The sequence below is a fragment of the Saccoglossus kowalevskii genome, chromosome 15 (genome assembly GCF_978046115.1).
Source record: "Saccoglossus kowalevskii chromosome 15, keSacKowa6.1, whole genome shotgun sequence".
NCBI lineage: Eukaryota > Metazoa > Hemichordata > Enteropneusta > Harrimaniidae > Saccoglossus > Saccoglossus kowalevskii.
Window position 1 is genome coordinate 24,488,912 of NC_140655.1, and position 18,163 is coordinate 24,507,074.

General features: G+C 34.1%; 1 protein-coding gene across 1 annotated transcript; it reads right to left on the minus strand.

The window, feature by feature from the left end:
- Window positions 1-230: 230 nt before the first annotated feature.
- LOC100376664 (uncharacterized) lies at window positions 231-17,070 on the minus strand. Its single transcript, XM_078008357.2, has 5 exons — window positions 16,882-17,070; window positions 9,991-10,137; window positions 2,936-3,076; window positions 2,041-2,337; window positions 231-1,684 (listed from the first exon to the last, which is right to left on the minus strand). Exons 1-5 carry the CDS (start codon window positions 16,936-16,938, stop codon window positions 1,607-1,609), a joined length of 720 nt encoding a protein of 239 aa, XP_077864483.1. The 5' UTR covers window positions 16,939-17,070; the 3' UTR covers window positions 231-1,606.
- Between the last annotated feature and the right edge of the window lie 1,093 nt (window positions 17,071-18,163).

The window sequence follows — 18,163 nt, forward strand, 5'->3', positions numbered from 1 at the left end:
GTTTTGATTTTTGCTACAATGTGAGAGGGGGTACATTATTTACTGAAAAGTACGTAAACTATGGGGATTTTGTAGATTTCGACAAGTGATATCGTATCGATTGGAACAATATATTAAAAGAGGGACCAGAATATGTTGCTGCTGAAAGTGAACAGTCGCGACAACTTTCGTGAAATGTCTTCCTCTGTATTTACTAACATTTAATACTATGCAAAGAAATACAAGAATAATTGACAGGTTGGCTGGCAATTTTATTATGAATTCTAGAAGTGTACACAATTGAACAATCCTGTCAAATACAGTGGCTAAACACACATCACAGAAATTTACCCCCATTTCCCCCTCCCCAAAGTTTTTCTTTAATCGTATATATAGTAGGAAATAATCTGAATGGAATCGTTTCAAGTACTAGAATCTCCTTATTACACCAATTACATGGGAGGTTGAAGCCATTACAAAAACAAGGGGGTGATAAGACAATTGTCCAACCACACATTTATAAAATGTCTGGTTTCTTCCAACACTGTCTGAGGTCATACAAAATTTGTTGTTGATATAAATTATTTCACAAAGGTGGGTCAGTATATTGGAAATGGAGAGTTAGACGCTGGGAATATTTTTCTTCTAGCATGCCCCAAGAACTGCACATAACATACCATACCATACTACATATACGCCACACTCATAAATAAATACAACACTTAATACCATCTCAGCTTCTTGCACATAGTGTATTGCCTGGCAAAACAGCAAAAATAGATTTCATATAAAATATTTTTTTTAAATAATTTGCACTCTTGTTCAATTCGCATAAAGGATGTTTAAAAATATACAAGAGATGTTAGTCTGATAAAAAGTATTAAAATTAGTTTTAAAAAGATTCTATTCTTTCCTTATAATAGAAGTTTCCTGATGTATTGTACACACTCATGCTTGTACTAAGCCACACTCATACTGGTGTACAGTTCTTGGGCATGGGACGAAGTTATTAAAATGTCTCTACACGATTCAGATCTAAAATAAGCGACATTTTAATCCAATATGAAGTAAACAACAGGGCATGGTATTTTTTTACGAAAATGGAAACTGGGAAAGTATACACATGATGTGCCATTTTATTTCAACAGACTTGAACACTGCCCTCAAAATTCATTATTGCAAAAACAAAAGTAGTGATAATTATTGTATTTAACATGTGTTGAAAATCTTATTAATTATAACTTGCATCGGTTTGTACTGGACGAGAGAAATCTTTATACCAGACTGAACTTCTTGTAGCATGAAAGATGTGACTCAGACATGTAATATGCATAATGACATTTAAGTCAGGTACAAGCTGCTTGGTTATGTTGAAAAATTTCATTAAAAATGTTTTTACAAAGAGTGAATGAAACCTGACCAGTTATGATGTAATGAATGTACACTTAAAAAATGCTACATCTATATTTTTATTTGAATGTGACAAAGTAACATAAAAAAACTATATAAAACAGTAAACAAATAATACTACAAAGAACTCTTTAAAAAGGAATTAAAAGTCTTAACATATCAAATTTTGTTTTGGCTAAAAAGTAGAGTTTCTAGACAGGTAGCCATATTTGATATTTTAGGATTCCTGCACTTGTTCTTTTTGTTCAACTTCTCCGTTGCTTGTTTTTTGACGTTTGACGAATTCTTCACCTTCCTGCAAGTAGAAAATAGAAATTGGTCATTATAATTATTTCACATTTCAAGATAAACTGATGTACCACCGGCAATATTTCAATGATCAAAAAATTTTTTAAATCAATTCTATTGGAGATGAGTTTCTTTCTAATAAGAGCATACATTTTAGTTTACAGAGGCCTAAAACAGTGGCAGATTTTAAATACATGAATACATTAGTGTATACAATTTAAAAAAAAAAAAAAAAAAAAAATAATCACCACCATACCAATAAATGCTTAAATTTGGTGAAATAGGATCGTTAATTATCAGAAAATGTCAGAATAGACCAATTACAAATTAATAGCATCTTAGAGGAAGACTTTAATAGATTACCTTAACTGTTTCTGCCATAGTATGGGTTCTTTTTAAAGCTTTTGCTTCTTCATCTTCTGCCTCAGCATCATCTTTCTTTTCTGCAGATGCATCAAATCCTTCTCTTTCTAAGAATGCTTTTCCCTCCTCCGCTGTGGCCACCATGGTACCAGTTCGTGTCACTGTTGGCTTCTCTTCTTCATTAGCGGCCGACTCATCTTTTTCTGCTTTTTCAGTTACATCAATAGCATCAGTAACAGCTTTAGTTTCTGACCGAGTCCCACTAATTACAACATCCCCAAGGAATTCTTTCCCTTCCTACAAAAATAAGTGAATTACATAATAAATTTCTACAAAAATGTTTACTACCTGATGTTTTGGGGATTGAATGATTTATGGGACAAAACGGACTGGCCATTTATTACGCCCAAGTCAGTTTTTGTATTTATAGCCATGGTATTTGTGATGTGTCGGGTTTGATATGGGTCCCCACAGCGACGGATATACAATGTGATTATAAAATATATTGACACCAGATTTGAACATGCGCTACGTGACAATCATAGGACTTTAATTCAAAGGAAGAAATTTCAAATGAACTACAAATTATTGATCTTTTTGGAAGACAAAGTCCCATCAAATAAATTAGTGAAAAACTGAACTTGAACTGGTTTCCACGGAAACAATGACTGAATTTCCCCATAGCATCAAAGCTCTACTGGTATTAAAATTGGTCAAAATATTCACAATACAGATTCAATAACTAATAAAACTACTGATTTTCAAAATCGCCAGTCACAGGGAATAATTCTGTATCAAATGTGTGTTGGCCACATCTATCTTTAAAAGCATTGCATTACTGTTGAATCAGTGAATGCGCAATATAGGAAAATCAAATCCTGATAATAAACCGTACCTTTGCCGTTTCAACCATTGTGGAATCTCTCTGTATTTTTGGTTTCTCCTCTTCTGTGATTTTCTCAATTTCTTTTTGTTGTCCCCTAGTTTTTGCACTTTCATCTGGTTTACCCTGGGTTTCAAGGAAAGCTTCTCCTTCCTGTAAGCAGAGAAATAACGAGATTAACAAAAATATACAAGATTGTGTTTACCAAACCAAGAACCATGTGGGAATGACCCAGTTACTGAAAACTATGTACATTTGTAGGATTATTGAATACCCAACCAAAATGACCATGTCAGCTTATTTTTCTCTTAGTGAGAACCGATTGGTGTTGAAATGGCTGACGCAGACAGCAAGAACTCAGTAGGATCAACTATCCTACAGCTTCATTTATCAAGATATTGCTGTGATGTGCTACATGTGGACACTTCCTTAAAGGGGCACTTCCAGTTAAGCCTAATCTCACAACAAATTTACTTTCTTGATTAAAGTTACAATGGATAACAAAAGATAGATTAACTTTGTAAACTTAAACAGTAGTGTCCCATCATTCTTTGGTGCAATCCCTGGGCTTGGAAGGTTCCCCTTTAAGGCAGTATGGAGGCATTCAAGTGTTGCATGGGGGTGCTGTTCATGAAGGTAAAACTGTTTGTGATGCCAATTTTAACATGTGATATATAGTGCTGTTCATGAAGTAGAGTCAGAAGAAGCAGCTTACAAGACTACCTGCTTGGCTATCGTCAGACTAATCAGCGAGCAGCTGACAGGGTTTTTTTTTTGCCTTGTATTTATGCTTAAACTCAACCGCTGAAATATGCTAACCAATCATACAATACATAATTTCCAGATGTAATAGACCTAGTAGAATAGATGTCAACTATTCCCGAGGGCGGAGCTATGTCACAGAACGCTCTATGTTGCTATGACGCGCACCACTGTACCATGTATTTCTATGGGGTTTACATGAGTTGCTGTGGAATGCCGGTCGAAGATCCGGTGAAAACAGCTACAGTCGAGAAGACAACACAAACTCAACTTTGAAGCAACAACAAAATTGATATACGTTGCATATGCAGGGATAATATTGTTACACTGTTCAGGAGGGTCTCAATAACTATCCCAAAGTGACATTTGCTGAGAGATTTTGGTCATTTTGTTTTCACCATGATGGATGCCAGGTGGTGAAACTCCACGGATGTTTGTTCCCGAGAATAGGAACAACTAAACTGATAGTAGTAAATTTGGTAGTGCACAGATAAATAAGCTTAGGACCCCTTGCAGTATACATTGGTGTTTACCGCATTTCAATTGTGCAATGAAGCAAATGTTCACTAAATTTTGCCTTGTGCGAAACACTCACGAATAAGCCCCGAAGTCACGAAGCATATTATCTTACAGTGGTGACCCAGATTTACATTTCTTAATATCAACACCAGCTGAAACAGCCATCTGACTGAGTTTCTGTCAATGATCACGTCTAAATAGTTGGCATACTTGTCCATTGGTCACTATGACAACATCAAACCCCACACAGTTCAATGCTTCATCCAAATGATTAGAGCTATTAAATCCATGCCGTTTAACCAGCTTGCACAACTGTTCATGCCAAAATATTGATTGTGATCAAAGTTTAGGATTTTTGACTAATTTAACTAACTACGTTGTTGTGACAAAATGAATAATCATAACTATTCAATAAATTAAATGAGGAGAGGAGAGGAGAGGAGAGGAGAGGAGAGAATAACCCAAGTCTATTATTTGTATAATAAAGTCAATAGTCCATTAAAAATGTTACAATGTATCAAGTATTAATAGTACTGACATGAACTGCTCTTATCCTGCATAGCAGAAACATGTGTGATAATTTAGCATCTCTCAGTGGCAATGATATCTGGGCAGTAAGATTACTCTCGGTCATAAAATTTTAGTTTATAATATATATATTTAGCATATAGAAAAACAGATTTACATATCACTATTAACAGAAACACACAAAAACGCATTTATTATATGCTGAATTATAATATGAGGTTATTACGAGGATACACGAGTATGCACGAAGACAGAACAGCTGTATTATACATCTTTTCCTTTCAAGGATACATCATGGGAATGCTGAAATCCAAAATGTTTAGAACAGAATCAGCGAACTTCTTTGTGTGGAGTCTGGTCAAACCTTGATGGCAGCCATGTTTGTTTTTATTAGAGAACGCTTACGCGCGTAATCATTCCATATTTGGAATTCGCATTTACTAATATGGTAGGATGAAAACACCCCGTTAACTACTGCAAAATTACGACACGCTGTAACTTATGGCGTTACGGTGACAGATGTGTAATAATAGTATTTATTTGCTTGTGCATCCAATAGAGTACATGTGTTTTAATAACAGTTTGACAAGATTTCAAGCAAGCATGTGCTTTTATTGAACCTGGCAGTGCATTGAGAAGCAGAACACAATTGCAAATTATTTTGTGGGATAAGCAGTGTTCCTTGTAAGCCAATGATCTGAAGTGGCACTGAACGAAGATTTGTGGTGACGCAATTAGGCGCGTTAATTCACTGGTGTATCATCAAGCTTTAAACTTTGTAATTTGGCGAGTGAAATTCATAGTTTTATAACACAAGTATAAAAATGAGGTAAATCAAAAGCTGCATTTTTTTGTTGCCCCCAGTTACCTATAAAGTCATACACAACTTTATTTGTTTTCTAGAAGGCTGACCACCCCAGCAGTCAACAAGTCGACTCGACTTGTATATGGAAATTTCATTATCACACAAGATTCCCAGTAAATCACCACTGTTAGCAGGCACATTGATAATTAACATGCAGATAACCTACCACAATAGCTTTGACTAACTAATTAAATGGTTTTAGGTAGAAATGAGTTCTAGATTACGGATCACATAAAAAATTTAAGCTGCAGACTATGATCAAAATTAGGCATAAAATTCATCATGCCTGTTTATTTTGTAAGTTGTGAAAAATGTTGACATGCATTTTTGAGTAGAGCTGTGCATCTCCAATGGGTCAAAGGTCGCCATTAGGGTTTATAGTGTCCAGATGTTGAATGAAATGGCTGAATGTACAAGTTATTTTAGTATCTGCATCACATTCTGTTTAACCCTTTGAGCACCATCTACAAAATTATTTTGTAGTCTGCTCTGTTCCACATGATATATTAATAAAAATTTACAAACCTTTTGATCAAAAACTCAAAGCAATACCTTAAACTGTAAGGTGCAAAATTACATAACGAAATTTTGTGATATTTTTACAAAATGTGAAAATATTTGCACTGAATCTTGGACAGGAACTAGCAGCCTGTCGGCTGAGATAGCTCTGCTGTTATCAATGCACATTGCAATTAAAGAACAGAAGATATCATTCGAAAACTAGACTTTTTATAATTTTTTATCAAAAATATTCATTAAAATTAGATAATTGAAGAACAAAATCATCACGAAATGATCAAATCTGAGAGAGGTCCACATGTAGTACCTAGATATGTAGTATCAAAGCAATTGGACTTGCGGTTTTCAAGTAGTCGAAAATAGCATTTTTAACCAAAAAGGACAAAAAATATTCGCTATAAATAAGACAATTTAACATATCCACACGAAATGAACAAATCTGAGAGAGAACCACCCAAGGTACCTTCCTAGAAAGTTTCATGGCTATACAGTTTGTGGTTTTTAAGAAGAAGTCGAAAATGTAAAGTTGATGACAGCAACGACGAACTCCGGAGGACAATCAGTAGTACTATAAGCTGCGCTCGACTTCGTCGACGGCGGAGCTAAAAATATCTGGCATTTAAAGGCTAGAGCTAACTTTATATAACGCCATTTGTTCGACTACCAGAGAACCATTCTTTGCCGATAGCTCAAAATCATTTTTTAGGAGAAAATGTTATTTCTGTTCATTCTAAATCTCTCAAACACAATGGTGGCTTTACACAGAAATGCTACGCTTCCAAAAAACATAGTTTATTCTGTATTTGTTCTATTAGAAGCACATACACTCCAATAGAAATGTATAGATTAAAAATTTCATTTACTGTGATAGTCATTACACCTTTAAGTGCCAAGGTCAACTGTTTGCACTAAGATTTGACAGGAAAAATATGGCACTCAAAAGTTAAAACACTAGTTATGGAATCAGTACAAAATACTCACAATTCTCTTAAAGTTTTAATTTAACCAAATTCCGCATTTTGAGAAGAAAAAATAAATATACAGCATGTTAATTTTTCCAGCTACTTAGCTTGGAGAGCACACTGCATTTAACAATAGGTGATTTTCAGTTTACCTTGGTACGGACAGAAACGTCTGTGACAAAGATCAAACGATTTGATTCTGAATTTATGTTTCTGTTTTTCATAAGCTCAATATCATAGCGGCGATCCTTGAGAGGAGAATATTGCATTGAGATACCCTTACTTTATCGAAATTATGCATAGGACATTATTAAGCGTGGAAATACCCCCAAAATAGTTTGCGTTTAACCAACCACTGCGCTATATTTGAAAACCACTGCGACCCTATGACCTTTGTTTGTCCCGTTTTTTTTGTCCAATTTTAATGCATAATACGGTATATCTCTCAATCAATGGGAAAGTAATCTATTAGCATAATCTGTGTTTACATTTTGAGTGCTCATTTAACAATAACTTAAAAAAGAGAAATCAAGCCCTCTAACATTCTTCCGCACTTGTTGGAATAAAAACAGAAAATTATAATAATTCTCAAAGCATTATGATCTACTTACAAGAACCGGAATTTTATTATAGTTTTAATACTTATACTAGCTGCCATATACCATTGATAAAAGAATTAATTAAATACATCAAAACAGCATATACGACAAGAAAACAATATTATCAATGTTAAACAAAAACTCACGGAAATGTAATATTTTAATTTTTATCTTCAAGTACCAGTAATATTTCTTTACTGTATCTTTATGATAAGTATAGTTTTAGTTTTTTAGAATAGTTTGTTATACCTTTATTACATTTGTATTCACCTAAATTGAAATTCTTTCAATATGGTTGTAATAAAGAATTATCTGATCTCATAGTGACTCTATCCAGTCGCTGACAACTCAGAAATAGGTAACTTAAGTTAAATTTGGTGTTTCTTCTCAGAGATGAATCAAACCGCAATAGGAAGATAAAGGATTCTGAGTGATAGCATCCTAGATAAATTAATAGCATAGCCTGTGTCATAAAACAATGCTTGATCAGGTTTGGGATTCAAATTGGTGTCAATATTAGGACGTGCACACAAACACAAAAACGTCAAAATTCTCAAATGTCACAATCTTAAAATATTTCAGAATTTTGGGGTCAAAATCATACGTTATTTCGTTAATTAGACTGTAGGGGCAATTTAACAGCAAGAGGTTACTTCTGACTTCAAAAAAACAACAAAAAAACACCACTGGGATGTGTATTGTAAAATCTGTGTTAGAAGCTGTGGCTTCTATTAAAATGGTACAATGCAACTACGGGGATGTGGCTTCTATTGGAGCATGTACACATGAGAGAAATGGTGAATGTTTGGTGCGACTTCTATTAGAGATGCGGCTCCTAATACAGATTTTACAGTATTCATTAATATCACTACGTTATTAGAAGACTTAAAACTAAATTTTATTTTAGAGACTGAAAGAATCGTGTCTATGCATACTAAATATATTGATTGGCGTACTACACAGTGTATCGAGTTACACAGCTAGTCAGGAAAAAAAACCTACTCAGTTGTTGATTTTATCTTAATATGCTATGAGTCACCATACCTCACACCCATATCAGTAACAATACGCAGTTAGGAAGACTTGTGTCATGTTAATATATTAAGTCGAAGAGACGGTGACAAAAAGCAGATGATTATAAAGGCCCCATGTAGTTTATAATGTACACTAATAACGGAAATCATTTGCTTTCGAATCAAGTTTCCTATAAACAGCTCCCAAAAGAGTTTTGGTCAAACCGACACTTGATAACGCTGATATATACGACTATGAATATCACAACATCAACTTTATGCTAATATTACAAATATAAATTGAGTGAACGACAAACTAGAAATACAAATATACCACCAAAAAAAGATTAACGATCTAACTACAAAAAGGTAAGGGTGTCCAGATGATGCTATTACATATATAGTTAAGGAGACTCGCATGATTATCAACATACAGCTAAGTAGACCTGCATGATGCAGTTGAGAGAATCAAGATCAGTGCAAATAGACGCAATTATCAATAATTTCAATTTGCTGTTTGATTTACATCACCATCTCCCAAACAAATATAGGAAGTCATAACTTCCTGCTTTTTAAGAGAAACGAATGTCAACAATAGCATCAATATGAATAAAATTACTGTAGAATACCTGATTTGTGCTAGAATTAATTTTTGCTAAAAATGATTTTTGGTTGTTTTGTTTAGAATTTATTTTCACCGATTTTTGATGAGTTGAATGTGAAATATAGGAAAAAAAAAGGATATTCGCTGGATTTTATTTTCACTGAAACATCCCTTCTGCGAAAATCAATTCCAAGCGAAAATAAAGTATTCTACAGTAATTTTATTTTCTGTTGCTGAAGTAGAGTTGGGTTTTGAAATTCCCGCACTCCATAACCAAATGTTCTACCATAAATCAAGATGTATTGACCCTCCATATTCATGCTTTGATGTATTTAATGGCACTTCTGATTACAAAATGTTATGATGAAAGTTAATGACAGTGTCTTTGTGAATATTTTAAGATTACACAGCTCATGGAAAAATTGTCTCTTGTGAAACAGTATGTACAAGTGAGTGAGAACTCTGCGTTTACTAAAAGCAGTTTAAAGTAGTTGATAAATACTACCGTGCTCTGAAACTTGTGTAGCTATATCGGCAAGAAGAATAACTTTTTATTTACAGGTACGCAGAAAGTGCAGAAAACTCACTGCATACAAAAGAGAGCCAACATTGGTTTACATCACACTTATTACAAATAAAATTTCACCAGCCAATCAGGTAATAAGATGCAGCAGTTGGATGTTTGTTAATTCTCACCTTCACTGTCCCCTTAATTGTTAAATCTCGTGCAACTTTTGGTTTTACCACCTCTTTATTGTCTTCCTCCTCCTCCCCGTCTTTGACCAACCCTTGCATTTTTAGTAACTCGTCTTCTCCCGAGTCTTTTAAAAATTGTATACCCTCCTACCAACCGACGGAAACAATTCAGGGAACAAACAGAGTCATGCATTATCAACATGCAATACAGAACATGGAAATTAGTAATAATCGTGTTTCCATGGCAAAAGCGATGTAAGAGGGAAATTGAATTTGTTTTTATCTGATTTTTCAATGGTTTTCAGTGCAAGAAATTGACGAAAACCTCTATATCTATCTTCATCATTACTTAGGTTAAAGGTCAAAAAAATGGTAGCCATTTGATTGTTGGTTATTTACTCACTATTATATCAATTAGAGATGTATAGAGTACATAACCAAATACAAATATTATTATGCACATAGGTGATATAGGACAGACATCCATGGCCATGGTTGTAAACTTTGGTTTTAAACTTTAGCTTTAAATCACCACAAACCCTGCATTGTGTTGTGTTCGATATGGGTCTCGTGCACACTGCACTTCCACTGTGGCATTTTAATACATATAATAAACAGAAGATTTCATTTCGAAGTCAAGTGAGAATTATAGCAATTTGTATTTTGCAAGCATGTGCATCATAGCAAGCATAGACGCACATGAATTTACAGCGAGCATAACAAGCAAGAAATTTAAGAAATTAGAAAAGATTTGCACATCACAAAAGTTGTTGTGACCACAGTTTAAATACCATATGTGGTCTATCAAAGTACATCTTCAATAGGGACACATGTAAGCCAACCATTATATTTTAAAATTTAATTTATTACGGCTATAGACATGCATATTATGTTATTTATTACATAACTAATTAAGTAAATGTAGTACATCTATGTACTGTTATCTACAGGTTAACTTATTGACTAGTAAAATTAGTGAAAAAATACAACAAACCAGGTACTAAAATAGGCATTTATTATCCCCTCTCGGAATTACAGTACACCTTAACTTATCAATAATTGTTAATATGTAAACAGTTATCAATTAACTAGTGCCTAGGGATTCTAAAACAATTATGCTAAACTACCGTAACAGTGATGTATATTTATGTAGGCATCCAGTGCTGGTATAGACTGCACAGTCATAACTCCAGACAGAAAATGACCTGATTGCTAACATATCAATGTTAGGAAGTAAATATAATTACAAAAGGGTAGACCAGGGCAATGTTTACCCACCCACAACTTCCACTGAATCAACAGGAACTACATAGTTAATAAGGTAAATTATTGTTAAATACTTGTAGTGAAATACAGATCCTGTGCAGTTAGTAATATATTTTAAACATTTAAATAAAACTTGTACTGCACTTCAGACCCTTTGGAGTTAATGTTAGTTGATATAAAACTTTTGTACATGTATACTTAATATCTATATTCAATTTGTATTGTAGGAACTATACAGTTAATAAGGTGATATTTCCCAACATTTATATAAAATTATTCTTTAGGTAATAGCCACTTATTAATAATGTATGATTTACATTTAGAAATTCATGGTTTTAATTAATATCAGTTAATTTTTAAATTAGAAGATGAGGTATCATTCATTTTAAGTTACAAGTATAATGTACAGAGAGATTGCAAAGCGGAAAAAAAACACATTTCTGGTCAGCATGTGTTCACAACAGAATAGCGAATTACATACCCTTTGTGCAACGTCAAATATTTTAGCCCCCCCCCCCCCAAAAAAAAAAATCCAGAAATTTGTTAAGGTCAGTTTCTCTAATGCACAAAGATGTACCTGGGTTGATGACCGGATAATGACACAGATGATTGAGATGGTACGGCTGCCGTTCAGCGGTACAAATTCAAGTCAGTGTCCTGCATAGAATATACAAAATTACAACTTTTTTTTCTAATAACAAAGCAAAGAAAGTTTTCATAGAAATCCAGTGTGCTGAGTATATTGGTCGTACATAAATCGGAAATGGGGTTTATTTAAAATTGCTTCAAAATTTCAATTACCCTTTTAAAATCTACCTAATATGCAAATTAGGTAATTAATATGCAAAGATTGGAACTAGAAACTAATCAGGCCATTCAGGTATCAAGTTTCATTGAAATTTGCAAGGTAGTTCTGAAGAAAAAGTGAAAAAATTTAAATTGGTTAATAACTATGCAGATGAGTGCTTTAATATGCACGGATTTCAACAACAAAATTAACCAGGTCTGTGCATTACCCAACAACATATATATACTAAGTTTCATTAAAATCTGCTGAATGGTAATTATGAAATATGCAAATTAAGTGATGAATAAGCACATTTGCCACAAGAAAATCATCAGTTCTGTGCATTAATTCCAGTTTCATTTAAATCTGATAATTGCTTCTGGAGATGTCAGTGGGCACACTAATCACAAAGACTCCCATTGTGTGCTTTACACACAAGAGTAAAAAACGCAAGAAGAACAATTATTTTCTTCTAGTCACACACACTTTATTATTACTAAAATTAAATAATGCATTGCAGCAGTCTAAAAAGATAAAATACCTGTATTATACATAATTTAAGATTCATTTCAAATCAAATAGTTGTGAGAATAGACTTTTCTCAACTTGCACAGCACACAAATATGTTCCAAGGAGGGAGTTTTTTTTTATATTGCTTGGAATCATGTAAGATTTTATAAGTCTCATCTTATTACATGTCAGACAATAATTGAGTAAAAAAAACATGTTTTGGCACATATGGTATGTCAATGAATGTACACAACACAACTGTCTATACTATTTGACTGGATAATATTTATCCCTGAGAAATACAATGAACAAACTGAATGTTCAAATAAAACATGCTCCACCCTTTGGTTGTTGCCCAATCCATTGAGGGGGGGATGGGTGGGTTGGTAGTTGCAGGGGTGTCATGAGAAGAAGGGCGTTAGAATCATTGGAAGAGAGCATGATCTAATTGAAGTACATAATAAATACAGTACACAGATGACAATCCAAACAAGTTAAAACTTAAACTTCTCAACATGCAAATTAGTTCATCCACAGTCCCTCCATCTTTTTATAAACTGCTCACCCCCCTCAACATGAATGGTGCGTCCTTGAGTGTGTACACTACTGCCTCCTATTGTGTATACTATTGTGTATATTTGAACATCTTGGTTGCTTCTGAATTACTATATTTTTTTCCCATCATAACTATAAATTTGGTAATTACTTAAAAGGTTTTAATCTCACTATTCTCGCTTATAAGGAAAATTAATAAATTAAATTCATGTTAACAATAAATGAAAAACCATGGAACTCATTGTTTACCCCGGCAAATATGTGAACTCGAAGGGTGGTGGTTGACGCGCTGCGCATGTACAACATTTGTGTTGATAACATTGTTTTTGCCACAGTCCAATGCGTTGTTCTTCTTCGAAAATCACAAGTATAAGATTTGACCTGGGCGCGACTTGCACGAATTACTACGTTTGTAGTGACTCCTTCGATACATTTCAGTCACCTAAAAAAATACCTAATTGAGACTTGGTAACGCCTCAGTTTGTATTCGTTGATCTGCGCAAAGGTCAAAGTCGCCATCTTTGTTTATACGACCCCATATATCTTGCACATGCGTGGTGCGACGACTCTTGCACTTTAAAAACTATATATTCACAATATAAAAATAATGACATTAAAAGCAAGTAAAAATTAATGGTACTGACATTTTAATGTTTACATTTTCCAAAAAAGTGTATAATAATAGAATGATTACGATAATAGATGAACTAAATTTTCTGAAAAATATCAAACAATGGAAACATAAAACACAGATACGGTAGTTTCTAAAACTAAAATTATAATGTCCTGTTATAATTTTGAGCATCATTTTACAGTGTTTAATGTGATAAAACTAAATCATGGGTGCAGCTGGCAAGGATAATAGTGTTGAGGTTACTAGGTATTAAATACAACCCAGTTTCACACCTGGGAATCTGATACAGTAATTTTAGTAGCAAAATGGGCATTTCATTATTTCATACAAATATATTTTTCTGTGATAACATTTTAAAATCATCTCAAGATTTTTTTTGTCAGTCTGAGAAAACAAACTTTTTTTTTTTTAAATATGTCTTATTAGACAAGCAAAATTATTTATGGTACAAAAGCATCACCTGTTACCCTGTATCTCGTTAATTAAAATACTTTGCTACTGGTGTTAATTCACAGGTAAGGGGTCAAAATCATGACAAAGTCATTTTGATGTTAATCGTTTCAAATATCGACAACAAGTTGTTGATATGCATACAGGTACTTTATATGAACTTTGGAAGTGGATGTTCTCAGCACCCCTAAAGTGATGTATTAAACTAAAATACTTGTTTTTGTTATATTTAAGTTAATTTTATTTCTTTTCAAAATAACAAATACACATAGGCCATGGTGGGTTAGGGATGTTGGATATTTGTGCTATGCAGAAAGCTTTTAAAATTAACTAGGTTAAAAGGTATTTGTCACCATATTGTCATCCATAGAAACGGTTCCTAGATCTTTATTTAAAACCACTTGGGGGAGAATTAATTTTTAGATGCAACTTCTCAATAAACGCACTACATATTAAATTACCACAGTTTTATTGGGAAATGCTAAATGTATGGAGTAATGTTATACAGTACGAGTTTATTTTCCCTGCATACGAGATTATATGGAATAATAAAAACACTCTTATTCAAACTAAAAGTATATTTTATTCAGATTTAAAGGATCTAGGAATTGTTTATATACCGGTAGTTGACATCTTTAATGAGGAGGATACGGTTAAAAATTGGAATGACTTAAATTCATTGGGTTTAAACCGCATTCAGTTTCTACGATGGCAGGGTCTCATTGCGGCTATCCCTAAAGACTGGAAAATAAGTAGACCAGTTTTGTGCTGCCAGATCCTCCAATCAGTGTATATGGTCGAAAGCAAATGATTAATCTCTCTAACTGTACCCCAAAATTCAGCCGTAAACTCATCTCTTCCGATTTTTTTTTATTATTCCATCTAGTCAGTCCTTCTTTAGAGACTTGTTGGGGGTAGAAACTGGATGGGATTTTTTCTCTTCAATGCCATTTCTTGTTACAATTTGCAGTACTCTTCGTGAATTTCAATGGAAATTAAACCTTAACATCCTGTACACAAATGCTATGCTATATCACTTTCAATCACCTTTAGTTATTTCTGACATGTGTACATTTTGCCATAACTTTAGTGAAACTCTGATTCATCTCTTTTGTGACTGGCATGTGGTGCAAGATATTTGGACAAGGTTTTATGATCACTGGGGTCAACTTTTGCAGTGCCCCCAGCCACTTTCAGCAAAACAGATTCTCCATGGTGATGAAAGTTTTTCGCACCTTTTGAACCATTTAACTATTATCTTTAAAAAATGCATCTATACAAGCAAAATGAAGAAAGAATTACCATCCTTTGTTGCCATTAAAGCTGAAATTAGTTATATAAGAAAGATAGAAAATATGATTTCCATAAGAAGAAACACCATGTTTCTGTTTCTAGAAAAATGGGCCAATTTTGCACTATAAGACAACGTCACTTTATGTTTTGGTGGTGAACCAGTTAGTGTGTACAGCCTTTTTCTTTTCTTGTCTGTGTATTTGTTATTTTGAACTAAAATACTTTCTGTTTGGTTGTAATTAACATACGAGAAGAGACGTCTATTAATGTAATTATTTTATTTTCAGCCTGAAAAGATTTTGGCAGCAGACAATACGGAATAAATGACCCTGCATAAAATAGCATAAAATTCTCAATTTGTATTACACAAAACCTGACTTATTCTAACAGTAGGCCATTCAGGGTCGGTGTACAAATGAACTTCTTTTGACCGTAGAAGTTCCCCCACAAAGCAGAGTTTTAATTTACAAGGAAGTCAAACCAACAGTTTGTTGAACACTGCTTGAAGAGTCAGAGGTACCAAGGGAAACAATTAAATTATTGGGTGTTAATAGGTTTGGACAACGCCTTTAGTTTAATTAGCGCAACAGTTGTAAAAACATTAATTACGTTAACAGTTAGACAATCATTAATTGGTGCGTTACCATATACTTCGACCCCCATACAGTTAGTCAATGAAAATTCGAAACTTTTCAAGGTGCGATTTTCTTGATTATAAATCAACCTATCAACAAAATAGTTTTTCCCTGTTGTAGCACATGTTCTTAACTATCAAATTTCGCGTGCAACCTTGTAAAAATAGCGCGCTTATGTATTATTAGGTTGTAGTATGCCACCGGTACGAGACGGGCGGTGATCAAATTTCTCAGTAAACTGACCTAAACAAAGGGCATGGACAGTGCCACGGAACGAATGACCGAGACGATCCGGCAAAAGGCAGTAATGTGTTTAGTGGAGATACTAAAATTATGTCCATTTTGAGAGAGTGCATTAGTTATATGCGCAATAGTTGCTAGTGATTGCGCGAGAGTTTGCGTTAAGCTATGAGCGGATGTTTTCCAGCCCAAACTTGTAGAAATCTGGTAGCGTCCCCTGTACTAGCATGTAGCACAATGGGCAAGCAACGGAGAAACAGCGAAATTTGTGCAAGATTTACGTAAAAAAACCGCCTCGAATAGCGCAGACCGGGAACAGCATGGGAAATGCATATATAATGTCACTATTTGTGAAAACGAGAATAGTATGCGATGCTTATAAGCAAAGAAATCGCCGGTACATCCAGCTTACTCCCTTCAGCCTGGCCATCCATTTTGAAAACAACAAGAACAAAGCACGAAACGAAAGCAGAAGCGAAATAGCTTGCAAATTTTGCGATATTTAAGCAACCAAAACATACCTGTGCTGTAACTTTCATGGTAGAATCGCGTGTAAGCTGTGGTTGTTCCTCTGCCATTGTGAAAATATATGTACTGTTACAAACAACCGATAAATTGGAGGAAAATTCGCTATAAAATAGTAGCTTGTTGTCTGTAAATCTGACAACTAAAGGTCATGTGGCCACCTGCTTTATTGTTAATTCATACAGTCATGTGACTAAATATAGCAATGTGATTGGTTAGAATGGCTTCCTTCTGGGTTTTCATTGGCTTCTTTAAAAAATGGGCGTGATATCTTTTCGCGGTATTTATATACACTAATCATGCAGCCTGTCTCGCTTAAAAAAATGGGGGGAAATTTGTCGTTTGGACAGTAAACACAATGAACTGAAAGAAACTGAGGCTGAAATATTAATTGACGGTTGCATTTATTTGTGAAGGCGTAAGTTGCTCTAACAATTTGGAGACTTTTTCTGTTTAATTTGTAATTTGCATACCGTAAGAGGAAGTGTCACTGTATGTTTACGCGTCTTGTCGTACAGTGCTGACGTCACTGACATCTCATTAACATCAGTTCCGCAACTCATCATCCGGGTCTCGGCTACTTTATTATTACGTTTTATACTGCCTATGTGCCAGGGGTAGTCAGAACCGAGATAGGGATAAATTATTTCAATTCCAGCAAGTAATTTATATTTCTGTCCATCTTCACACAATTCTGCGTTGAGACAATATAGCAAACAGAAGTAATCCACTCCGCTAGCATCGTATCTGTACCACATGGAGTTGAAGTAACTTAAGCGAATTTTGATAAAAAAAAATTAAACCAAAAAAAAAACCTGTGTTTTTTTTTCTATCCGCACCCGAAGTCTTTTCACGGAGCCCCTTACTCCTATGTGTGAATGACCTTTATGTGTGTAATCAAGGATTTAAATTTGTATAAAGTGGGGGAGTTGTAAATCTATAACGTAAACACCAAATAAACGGTCTTGGTTACATAGGAAGAGTATGGAGGTAAAAAGAGAGCAAGAATCTAAAAAATGGGGTGGGTGGGTGTTTAGTGAGAAAAAGAGAAGACAATTTAACAAGAATTTCACTCAAGTTATTCCAACTCCCTGTGTTGTCTCAATAAAACTAAATTATTAACATTTGTTACGTATATTTTAACATACAGCATCTGATTTTTAACTCCTATTTAGTTTCGTTTGCGGTATTTCTTTATTACTTTTGTGAGTAAGTTTTTTTTTTCTTTCTTTTTTTTTATTACGGTGCAATATAAATTATTATTATTCTATTGAGTAG